This window comes from Mixophyes fleayi, chromosome 12, assembly GCF_038048845.1.
Source record: "Mixophyes fleayi isolate aMixFle1 chromosome 12, aMixFle1.hap1, whole genome shotgun sequence".
Lineage (NCBI taxonomy): Eukaryota > Metazoa > Chordata > Amphibia > Anura > Limnodynastidae > Mixophyes > Mixophyes fleayi.
Window position 1 is genome coordinate 35078593 of NC_134413.1, and position 12706 is coordinate 35091298.

Genomic DNA, 12706 nt, shown 5'->3' on the forward strand with positions numbered 1-12706 from the left:
GCCATAGAGATCTCTGCTCTGCATCTCACTACCAAGTTCGCTGTGGTGCCCACCTACCTCAGTTAAGGTTACTACTTGAGATCCTGGGGGCAGCCAAGTATTCTATTTTATAGGAAGCTCTCATCTACTTCAGGTGCTGGTACCTTAACTAGTAGGGTGATCCAGAAATATGCATAATAAAACTTGAACTATAATTGAACGGAACTGGCAGTTTTGGCACAGCAGAATTTAAGGTGGTTAATAATATTCCCCCAATGGATGTTTGATATAATGTAATATGAACTATTCATCGTAATTCTAGACTGAATACACATTTAAAACCTGAGATCTGCTTATCACGCTGGGTTAATGAAGTGAATCTGTGTCAATTCATAAAAAGAAAGAAAGAATTCAGGGAAGCTACTATGCACATATGGGTTGTCCCTTTAAATGTTATAAGATCTAGGGTGCTTGGCTGACTACATCTGCCTCAACTCTACTGTCTTTGTTATTAAATATTGCAGTACAATGTATAAGAGCTAGGCTTTTCCTGTGTGTGAGCTAGGCTGTTAAATGCTTATCTTGCCCACCACATTTACTGTACAATTCTGTTGTTATTGTTTATATAGAGCCACCATATCATGCAGCAATGTACAAAGAATATCTGTCATTCACATCAGTCCATGCCCCAATGGAGGCTACAGTTTTAAGTTTCCTAAGGCTAGGTACCCACTACAGAAATTTTTTACCAATGCAATATCATCAGTGGTGGGCTGGCCCGGGGGGCAGGGGGGCGTGGGCCCCCCAGGCCGCTCGGTCAGGCCGCTATTAGGGCCGGGGGGTAGGCCGACCGGCCGCCCCCCGGCTGCAAAATACAATTGTTTCCCCCGCGGCCGCATCTGATGACATCAGATGCGGAGGCGTCAGCACACAGGCGGCCGCATCACATGAGACGCCGCCTGTGTGCCCCCCGGCCACGCCTCTCCCAGCCCGCGTCTGAATATCTAACGATTTTACCAGCGACTGAAAGTCCTGATCAGCATGCAGATTCATCTGTACACACTAAACATGTTTTACAAGCTTTACCTTCAGATCTGTGCTCTTCATCTGTCATAACCATCGGCTGAGAAGATCGTGACTCTGTAAAGTCAATGGAGATCTGCCTACACTGCCAAAAGTGGGAGCATACACTGCAGAATTGGAACAACATCGTGCTTTGGAAAGATGATCACTAATCGTGGGAGCTTACACACTAATTCAATATTAGGTCGAATGGTCGTTTATCCTGCGATTGGCCAGATAATTGGGTGAAAAACCTGTAGTGTGTACCAAACCTAACACACATACATACACAAGGGTCCATTTTAGTCAGCAGCCAACTAACTTACCGGTATGTTTTTGAGTGTGGGAAAAAACTGGAGCACTAGACTTTATTTACAATTAGTCATAGTCAAATCAACTATGGCAAATCAAAAGTCTGGAACCGATCACTGTATCCCACTGAATTGGATTTAGATGTAGTGTGCCTGCCCTGTGTGCCTGCTCATGCGACTACTGCTATGCTTGTAGGTGAAGGAGACGTTTCAACCCCAGGATTTCCTGCTAGAGGTGGAGAGAGCGTGTTTGAGATTCACAGAGGCAAGAGGAGCAATGAGATTCAGGGTCAGCTGTTTCTCCCTCCCTCCTTTTCCACCGGCGTCTGACATGATCGTGTCTTGGAGATGCTTGCTGGGGGTGAAAAGCAGAGAAAGATGCTTGTGTTCTCCTTGCCATGTAACCAGCCAGAAAGGCTGAAGGAACGATGCATGCTATCCGGGCATATCAGGTCATTCTTCTGAGATGGCCGCACAAAGCCAGGGAGCGTTCAGCGCTGTGGGCTTCAGAGCCTTGATTCCTGGACCAGCAGCTAGAGAGTCAGTACAGCAGATGCAGTAGGTGGAAGAAGAATCGCAATGGGTTATAATAGCAGCTTGATCTTCAGAAATAGGAGTGAGGTCGGCTTCTTGCAAGCTGGAGCCTTAGAAATCAGGAACGTGTCTCATTCACAAGTCCTGTGGAGCAATCGCAGCAGCAGCGATGGGCTAAGCTACAGACATTTTACCACCAGCGTTCAAGTTATTATTTTCATTGGGTCTCTTTTGGGTAAGTTTAAGATCTCAGATCCATTAATTACAGCTGTATGTGATAAACATCATATTTTTTGCTTGATAGTGAGTAGGTCTATACATCCCTCACAATTATTTATCCAGCTACTGTATTTTCCTGGATTACTGCACACCTACACATCCCTTCGTTATTGTCTATCTTCCTCATTTCCTAACATATATCCTCATTCTATACTTCACCTGCTCTTTCACTGTCTATACTGTATACTACTAAATTACCGAATACTTTACAATCTGTGGCAACATGTTACACATACATATACGGTGATTTTGATGCAAGTCTGCTGCAGCCATATTTTTACAACCATCTCAAATTCTTATAAAATGACAAGCTCCTGTGTTTTCAATGCAAAATTGCATTCAAGCCATTATAGATCTAGGGCTGCAACAAAGTCACTGCAAGTTCCCTTTAAGTTATCCAATGCTATACTACAAAAACAAACATTGATTCACACCAACAAAATTCACCTTGTCCCCTTAGCCTTGATTTGACCGCCTTTTGGTCTATCACCATCTTGTGGTCTATCACCTGCCAGTGTGTCATGCCTCTTTATTACACTGACCCAACTGTTTTAATGTATGTACATTAATTCTACATATATATATATATTTGTTGCATATTTGTTTATATTGTATATTATTATTATTGGATTTTACACCTGCAATTGATAGACAAATACATTTGTGGAGTAAAAAGGGAATTATGGCATTTAAGAATAAACAGAAGAGATCAGTTATTACAAATACATTTAATACAACTTATTACATTTAGCAATACATTGTAGAGTGCCTAAATAATTTTACAATGCATTCATCAAAATACAATTCAAATTAATGGAATTTGGAATATATTTTGTCAGTCTAAAAATTACAGACAAAACTTTCCTACAGTAGACCTATTGCTACATGTATGTAGCCATATTTTGTGCTGAACCAATATCCATGAGCGTGCAGACTACCAGTTCACTAGGATGTAATGACATCGCTTATACACAGTGGACCTGATGCGGAGATGGACGCATGTTCGGCATAATTTACACTCACAAAATAACATAGCTATGCCCATATACTGAGTCGCATGCATTGCAAGGTGCATCCAGCTCTGTACCTGTATCATATGCTCCAGGCTTACGTGAGGAATGCATTCATACGCATACACAAAACTAGGTCATAAGTACAAGAAACATCTGTTACAATTATTTAGGTAAAAACACTAATAATGGAAATGGCAAAAAATAAATGAAATGCAATCACAAATTCCCAAACTATATGCACAATCAATGAAGAAAGTATCTATCCGGTTCAGAGGAGAATTTGCAATTGGCCAATCAAAAGCGGCTAGCTAATGCTGGCAAACATCATCAAATGTTAGACTGCCCCTTCACTCAGTGTTCTTTGTTGGTTTTAAGGAGGCGTAAGTGTCACATGGTCGCAACTCTGCAGGCGAACATATGTGTGCAATCTCTTTGTGGGCATGCGCAGTGCAAATTTACACTATACAAACAGGTGTATGTACAATTCTATATCAGACCCAGTGTTTCTGCCTCAATAATGTCACTAATTTCTAGTCCATTGCATTCTTATGAATACTGATTTTCATTTTGAAGCTGGCAAACCTTTGGAAGTGCTGGTTTAGAATTTAAATAACGGTAAATGGGGTCATCCATAACTTAACTGTACTTGTTTGGAAAAGTCAATATATTGGGCATGAGAAGGATCACAATTTGCAGAATATTCTGCGAACCAATTTTTCTTAAATTAAATTAAAGCCTGTTTGTTTTTGTGACACACCAACATCATTTTTGTTTAACTTTTGTTTATTGACAGTCATAACAAATAAGCAATGCAACATATGATAAATATCAGTAAAACATGAGAACAGAGTTAGAGAGTAATGCTAACACAAACAGAGCAAATTGTTAAGTTCTGAGGAAGTTAAGGTTTTGCTCAAGATTGACCGATGGTTTTTTATTTTTGTATGTGTATAGAGATTGGAGTGAAGAAATAAAACTTGAATGAAAGAGTAAGAACAAGGCAAGATAAGAGAGGAAGAAAAGAGGGATAACAGAAAGAGAAGAGGGAAGAGGGAGAGGCGTGTGGCTAAAGCGGCCATAGGGAAAGGAGAGGGAGGGCAGAAACGGTAGGCGAATTATGTGAATGATTTTGAAAGTAGGATATCCATGGGTCCCATATTTTATTGAACGTTTTTGAAGGAGTTATTGATGATACTAGTCACACTGGCGGATCCAGCAAGGCCTTGCTGCCTGCGGCTGCACACTGTGTGCAGGTCCGTTCGGCAGTGACATGCAGACAGAGTGTCCTGCCCGGCTGCTCTGATTGTGTTTTAAACACAAAGTGGCTGGGCAGCATGCTCTTCCTGCCTGTCTCTGCCGAACAAACCTGCACAGATTGTGCAGCCGCCGGCTGCCTTAGATGTCAGAAAGGGGGCGGGTACTAAATCATCCCCCTAAATCGGCCCCTGTAAAATAATATTCTAGAACCGCCCCTGACTAGTCATAAATTCCATGCGATGGACTTGCCAGGCTCTGGCAACGACAGTGGTGAGAGGAGGGGGGGCAGTATTTTTCCAATCCGCTGCAATTAGGCAGGTGGCCGCTGAAATGATGTGACGAGCTATTTTAATATGATGTCTAGTGGCAGTGAGAAAGCCCGAGGATAGGAGGTACCAACATCTCTCTTTGGTTGAAACACATGCATTTGTATATAAATATTCTGGGGCAGAACAGTGCTTTGTCGGGCCTCATTGCAAAATTTACATAGGTGCAGTTCCTACCCTCTGAGGCTTCCCCTCTGCTTTTAATATAGCAGAGTGGAGCCCTCTTCTAAGCATGTGCGGTCTAGTGAATGCGCCCAATGCACATGCGATATACTAGCATAGTATCAGAAGGGCCTCCACTCTGTTCTATTGAGAGCAGATTGGGGACATCAGCTAGGGTGTCCGATGGAAGCATTGGGGGATGGAAGTGGGGGTGACCTGGCATTGTCGTGCACTCCCTGACCTCGGGCCCTGTAACTGCATCCTTGATTGTTATAAATTGATGAACCAACATAATTAGGATAATCTTGTCCTTCACACCTAATACGTGTCTAAGTCATTCAATGGCCATTGTAGTAAATACAATTCATGTATAATGGGAAAACACCAGTCTGTTCCCATGTTTGGGTCCAGAAGTAGTGCAAGAAATTGACCCTGCGCAGACAGCTGGTTAGTAAAATAGCAAATCCACGCAACTGCTCAAATCTTATATGGTAACAGGAGACAGATGCTGAAATTGGATGACATTAGAGGTACTTTCTCTGCAGCAAGAAATGCAGACTGATTTTTTTTTTAAATTAAAACAGGAATTCTGGCTATGGAATCCAAGGGATTAATTGGTACATTGGAATAAAGTTTCTGTAGGGCAAGCAGATTGGGAAGCAGCTCTGAGCAGAAACTAATCTGCTAAGTATTAGGAGAGGGGTTGTTAAGCAGTAAAACTAGGCAAATGGGAAGCAGACGGGGCAGCTGAAGTGAGGTGCGGACAGAATCAGAGGAAGTCTGAGACTGCAGTATAGGAGGGTATCTAGGGCATAATGCAAGATTTGCCTTTTCTTTGTTACGTGTGTACATTGGTCAATGTGCTAAGTAAGTTATTCTATTTACTTGCTAATTCTTTCACCCTTCTATTCATCCACACTTAATTGTAACAACCTTGTGTATTTTTACACTTACAACTAATACCATCCATTTCATGATACAGAAATTAAATAAAGCAAAGATTAAAGTCTTAATAAAGAATGAAGATAGCAGTGTCGGACTGGCCCAGCGGACTACCGATTAAATCATCGGTAGGCCTGGCTACCGTACGGGCACACCCTCTTTTACCCATGGGCGGAGCTTACCTGAAGGCCCCTCACAAGGACCCGGCGTCCCTGCTGCTCAATTGTGATCGCAGCTGCGATCATGTGACCCACCCCCTCCCCCTGTCAGCTGATCTTCCCACCGTATGAAGAAGGGAGAAGGAGCAGAGCCTGCCCTGCAGCAATATCAACATACAGGTAAGTTCAGTATATTTTTTAACCATTTATTTATACTATATTGTGTGTGTGTGTGTATTGTGGTCACTTGCGTGGCATAACATTTGGGGCACTACTGGGTGGCATAACATTGAGGCCACTATGTGGCATAACTTTGGGGCATTACTGTGTGGCATAACTTTGGGGGCATATGTGGCATAACTTTGGGGCACTACTGTGTGGCATAACAATGGGGGCACTATGTGGCATCACATTTGGGGCACTGCTGTGTGGCATAACTCTGGGGCACTACTGTGTGGCATAATATTGGGGGCATATGTGGCATAACATTGGGGGCATATGTGGCATAACAATGGGGCAATACTGTGTGGCATAACAATGGGGGCACTATGTGGCATCACATTTGGGGCACTGCTATGTGGCATAACATTGGGGGCATATGTGGCATAACATTGGGGCACTATGTGGCATAACATTGGGGCAATACTGTGTGGCATAACAATGGGGGCACTATGTGGCATCACATTTTGGGCACTACTGTGTGGCATAACATTGGGGGCATATGTGGCATAACATTGGGGCACTACTGTGTGGCATAACTTTGGGGGCATGTGTGGCATAACAATGGGGGCACTATGTGGCATCACATTTGGGGCACTGCTGTGTGGCATAACTCTGGGGCACTACTGTGTGGCATAACATTGGGGGCATATGTGGCATAACTTTGGGGCACTACTGTGTGGCATAACATTGTTTTGGGGGCACTACTATGTGGTATAGGGGGGCTGCCTATCTATACTAAACTATAGGGGGGCTGACTATACTAAACTATAGTGAGGGGGGGGGGCTGCACAGAGAACACTATAGGGAGGGGGTGATGGGACTTTTAATGCTGAGGTGTTTTGGGTCTATAATTAAATGTGGGTGCTGTTGATTTAATGGCAGGGATGCTTGGCGTTTCTAAATGTACCCATTATTTTTTCCAAATAGGGCCCTCAACATTCCTGGATCCAGACAAGCCGCAACTAAAGAAACCAGCAGCCACAGGTGGTAAAAGTGACAACAACAGGTAGGACAGTCTGTCAAATGTTCTGAGTCTAGTGCAGGCTTGGCTAACTTGTGGTACTCCAGGTGTTGTGAAACTACAAGTCCCAGCGTACCCTTACAGCAATAAGCTGCTATATATTGGCAAAGCATGCTGGGGCTTGTAGTTTCACAACACCTGGAGTACCACAGGTTAGCCAAGCCTGGTCTAGTGGGACAATCCTGCTTTTTGGTGACTGTTTTGCCCAATCTAAGGGGCAGGTCAAGACTGTATTCTTTAAACACACACTGTATGCTTTATATACTACATTAAGGTGCTAGCTGTCTTTCGTGGACTGACCACTCCCCCTCTAGTGTCAAGTCCCGCCTCTATGATGGCTGACCACACCCCCTCTGGTGAGCCCCTAATGTTGCAGTCCCTCGGTGGGCCCTTCATGCCCCAGTCCGACACTGGAAGATGGTATCTGTACAACATGGCTGTTGTAAAATCCTTCAGCTGTATAGTTCTGTATGGGCAGTGGAATTGTTCTTGAATAATAGAATCTCCTTGAAGTCAGGAGTTTCTCCAAATGTATCAGGGATCCACCATCCATACCCTCTCATGCATGAAGAGTCTAGGGAGTCATCAAGACTGGGAGATCAGAGGTGTCCTTATCTTTGCTACAATCTCTTTATCGGCTCTGGGGATCCACTGCCTTTTTCTGGCCACATTGGAGGAGCTCCTGTTTACAACCCTGAGGAAACCATGATGTTTTAAGCTACTAAACTTTTCCCAGAGAAAATGGTTGATCATACTCCAGGACTTTGCATGAACTGTAGGTGTTTGGGTCATCTGGTCTGCTTTTGTACAAAAATGTTTTAGGCACCTGAATGATATAGGAGAGGATAATTTAGGTAAAATCGCTTCTCTACTCATCCAGAAAAAAAATATAGGCTTCTTTTTACTCAAAACAACTAAGGGTGATTGCTGAAAGTGTTGAATATGTGCTTTCCGATTGAGTGCGGGAGCAGGGGACCCATCAAGGAACCAGTGGCAGGTCAGACAGAGCAGTGAATGTGCTAAACAATTTGTTGTTTGTTTATTCTTTAAAGTATTGTTACCTGCAAGTGATTGTTTTTCAGGAATTTTAGGCATACATTTCAATGGGTGAGATACATCATTACGATGACCACCATTCCGACAGTGGTTATAGCGACACTAATATGCCAATCGCTCCGCACAGAGCGCATGTCACTTCTGGGTCAAGGAGTGCATGGAAATGGAGAACACAGACCCTACCTCTCCCCAGCTGGCTGCTCACACTGCCTGGCAGCTGTCTAACCTCCTGCCTGCAGGGGTCGCTGTGGGATAGGAAGCACACAGAGGGGAAATGACATGTGACTATTACAGGGATGACAGAGCAGCAACAAGTAAGTGGGGTGGAGAGAGGACCTAATATACTTGGTAGGAAATTGATTTTGAAGCAGTTGATGATCTTAATGAGGTACTTTTGATGAGGCCAAGGGAGGTAATTAAGGAGGTTAATGCCTATAAAACAGATTTTTAAATTATCTTAGGGTTACTTAATTATGGGATGAGGAAGTTGGTTAATGATGTTGAAGGGGTTAATATGTAGAGGCTAAAGGATTTAATAACTATAAGGGGGTAATTAATTATGAGGGTGGATGATGTTGGAATTCAAACTCATAAAGGGGTTAATTTGTACCATTGGGGGTTAATAAATGACAGGGAGGTTAATATTGATAAAGAGATTATTATGATGATGAGAGATTTAATGATTTTGAGGTTAATGACAGTATGAGGTGATTGATTGATGAGAGGGTTAAGGATTATTATGAAAGAGTTAATTATGATGAGGAGCTATTTTTATGGATTTGGGGGTTACTTCTGATGTACTGCTGTTGTGTCCTTGCCCTCCCCCCCCCCACCCAAGATTAAAATTTGCCAGTAAGTGCATGTAATGTGATGTGAGAGTGTGGCGGTGGTATTAGAGTAATATGAGGGGTAAGGGTGGTGTTATTGTAATGTGTGGGGAGAGAGGTAGGGGTGGTATTATTGTAATGTGTGGAGAGAGATGGTATTGGGGTAATGTGTGGGGAGAGGTGTCGGGTGGTATGATTGTAATGTGTGGGGAGAGATGGTATTGGTGTAATGTGTGGAGAGAGATGGTATTGGTGTAATGTGTGGGGAGAGATGGTATTGGTGTAATGTGTGGGGAGAGGCGTCGGGTGGTATGATTGTAATGTGTGGGGAGAGATGGTATTGGTGTAATGTGTGGAGAGAGATGGTATTGGTGTAATGTGTGGGGAGAGATGGTATTGGTGTAATGTGTGGGGAGAGGCGTCGGGTGGTATGATTGTAATGTGTGGGGAGAGATGGTATTGGTGTAATGTGTGGAGAGAGATGGTATTGGTGTAATGTGTGGGGAGAGATGGTATTGGTGTAATGTGTGGAGAGAGGTGGTGGGGTGGTATTGGTGTAATGTGTGGGGAGAGGTGGTATTGGTGTAATATGGGGAGAGGTGGTCAGGTGGTATTGGTGTAATGTGTGGGGAGAGATGGTATTGGGGTAATGTGTGGGGAGAGGCGTCGGGTGGTATGATTGTAATGTGTGGGGAGAGATGGTATTGGTGTAATGTGTGGGGAGAGATGGTATTGGTGTAATGTGTGGGGAGAGATGGTATTGGTGTAATGTGTGGGGGGAGATGGTATTGGTGTAATGTGTGGGGGGAGATGGTATTGGTGTAATGTGTGGGGAGAGGCATTGGGGTGGTATGATTGTATTGTGGGGAGAGATGGTATTGGTGTAATGTGTGGTGAAAGGTGGTCAGGTGGTATTGGTGTAATGTGTGGGGAGAGGTGGTATTGGTGTAATGTGTGGGGAGAGGTGGTATTGGTGTAATGTGTGGGGAGAGGTGGTGGGGTGGTATTGGTGTAATGTGTGGGGAAAAGAGGTGGGCGTGGTATTGGTGTAATGTGTGGGGAGAGGAGGTGGGGCTGGTATTGGTGTGGTGAGAGGTGGTGGGGTGGTATTGGTGTAATATGGGGAGAGGTGGTGGGGTGGTATTGGTGTAATGTGTGAGGAGAAATAGTATTGGTGTAATGTGTTGGGCGAGGGTGGGTGTGGTATTGGTGTAATGTGTGGGTAGAGGTGGTGGGGATTGTATTTGTGTAGTGTGTGGGACGAGGAGTGGAGATGGTATTGGGTTAAAGTGTGGGAAGATGGGTGGAGCTGTTGCTGGCTTATTGTCCCAATTTTTTATTCCATGTGGATATTGGGAAGGGGGAGGGCAACAAGAAATCTGCACCGGCCCTGATCAGCGCCTATCCACCTTATGGAGTCTGTGATGTGCATATATGGAGTACTGAGGAATTTGTGATATACATATATGAAGAACTGCAAAGTTTGTAATGCATATATGAGACATGGGATATATGGCAGTATGAGGAGCATATTGGGATCAGGAATGTTATATGTATATGTGGCAGTCAGCATTGTTATATATACTGGGGTAGTAGTGATATTGTACTGAGCGCAAGCTATATATGGGATGAAGCTTAATGAGTCCATCTTATATATAAGGAATATGTGCTAGATTGTCATACTAGGATATTGCTGTGACATATAGAAATGCAGATTTAATACTGCTAACGCATGTTTTGTAGTGGAATCTAACACACACACATACACACGAGGAAAAATACTTCTACACATTTGTACAGCAGGCAAACGAGTCAGAGTGATGGAAACCTGATAATATATTGTACCATCTATGCTAGATTGTTTTATATTCTATGCATGATTGGTATTGATATACTTTCCTGATTATTGTCCCTCTGTTGTGTTATTTGTGTCTAAGTGTATATGGTTATCTGTTTGTACTATAGAAATGTATAACAAAATCTGTGTGTAGGTGGCTGGATTATATGTACTGTGTATATGATTGTAAATTCCACGCCTGGGATGTCTATTAATGTATGCATGTGAATAGTATATAGTGACATATATGTCTAACATAAAGAGTTAATTCAGAGCAGAAAAGGAATAGTATTTCTTAGGTAAATTGGAAGCTCCACTATCCCTCTTTCTAGTAGTACACACAGAAGTAACCTTACCAGACCACCCTGTTTAGGTTAAGAAGGGGGTAGAGGTAGGAAGTTTTCTTTTTCACTGTTTTGTTATGTTAAACTGTTCATTTATATATTGATGATGTTATAATGTTTTTTTTATTTTAAAAAAATTAAGAATATTTGGAGTTGTTTAAAAAATGATTATAAAAAAAAAAGAATGAAAGAAAAAAGAGAAGAAAAATTAAATCTAAATAAAAAAGGTAAACAGAATACATTAAGACAGAGATACTGTTGCATTTGATGTTTGTCACAGCCTGCGTTGTGGTTAAGTGGAGTGGGGTTAATTGATGGAAAAGGTTGGACGGTATCGTTATATTTGGTAGGGAACCCCTGGAGCTGACCAGAGTGGAATTCCTGGAGGGGTTCAGGGCACATTTTGTTTTTGGGCTTATTGTAGCCAGGTGTTGCCAGTTACCAGGACAGAGCGGGTGGCCAGTTGAAATGGACACTGTGGATGTGACCCTTGGTTATTGGGCACAGCACAGATCTGTACACCTCTCTCTCCCTTTAAGGTGAAAGAATGTAAATAAAAGGCAGTAGCCATATTCTCTCCATTGCTTGGTCAATTATTGGATTGTGATTATTTTTTGAGTATGGAATGGAGGGGCAGATGTCCATGTCTAAAGTCATGCATTGGTTTTGGGTCATAGGGTTGTTTGATTATAGAAAGACAGCATATTTTAATGTTTTTTGTGAACTGTGTAGAGGGGTAGTAATTAGGTAGAGTAGCTTAGGGAGGTTATAAGAGTAGTCAGGAATTTGATAAACTTGCCTGAAAAGATGAGTTTTCAGGAAACATTTGGAGGCTAGAGCAAAGACTTGTTGTGTGATAAAGGGCATGCCACAGAGTGAGTGCAGAACAAAGAAAGTCCTGTAACCAGGAGTGGGAGCAAGAGATGAGTGTGAGACTCAGAACTTGTTGAGAACGGAGGAGTTGAGTTGGGAAATATTCTGAAACAAGTGAAAAAATGGTTATTGGTGCATGATTGTCTATGGCCTTGCATGTCAATAGAAGTATTTTATATTGCATTCAGCAAAATACAGGCAACCAATATAGGGACTGACAGAGTGGAGCAGCAGTAGAAGAATATTTTATGTGGAGAATTAGTCTAGCGCCTTCATTCAGAAGTGATTGTAGGGTTGAAAGTCTGGTTAGGGGAAGACATGTCCGCAAGCATGTATTTATAGCGGGTCGGTGACCTGAACCCATAAAAACCATAAACCGGCAAGTGAAACAAAAATGTTTCCCATTTTTGGTTAATGATTTATTAAGATAATTTGGCCACTGGGTTCTATTGTTCTATTGTCGTTCTTTGTTCTATTGTTTATGGGTGATACTTTTTTTTTTA

General features: G+C 42.7%; 1 protein-coding gene and 1 long non-coding RNA gene across 2 annotated transcripts in view; one reads left to right on the plus strand and one right to left on the minus strand.

Moving 5' to 3' along the window:
* Positions 1-12706, minus strand: part of LOC142108835 (uncharacterized) — a 58407-nt gene that overhangs the window by 28770 nt on the left and 16931 nt on the right. The window lies entirely within an intron of this gene.
* The window catches only part of GPR176 (G protein-coupled receptor 176), a 42173-nt gene continuing 30910 nt past the window's right edge, over positions 1444-12706 (plus strand). The window contains exon 1 of the mRNA XM_075192744.1: positions 1444-2121. Coding sequence (XP_075048845.1) covers positions 1932-2121 — 190 coding nt within the window. The 5' untranslated portion in view covers positions 1444-1931. The remainder of the gene's footprint in view (positions 2122-12706) is intronic.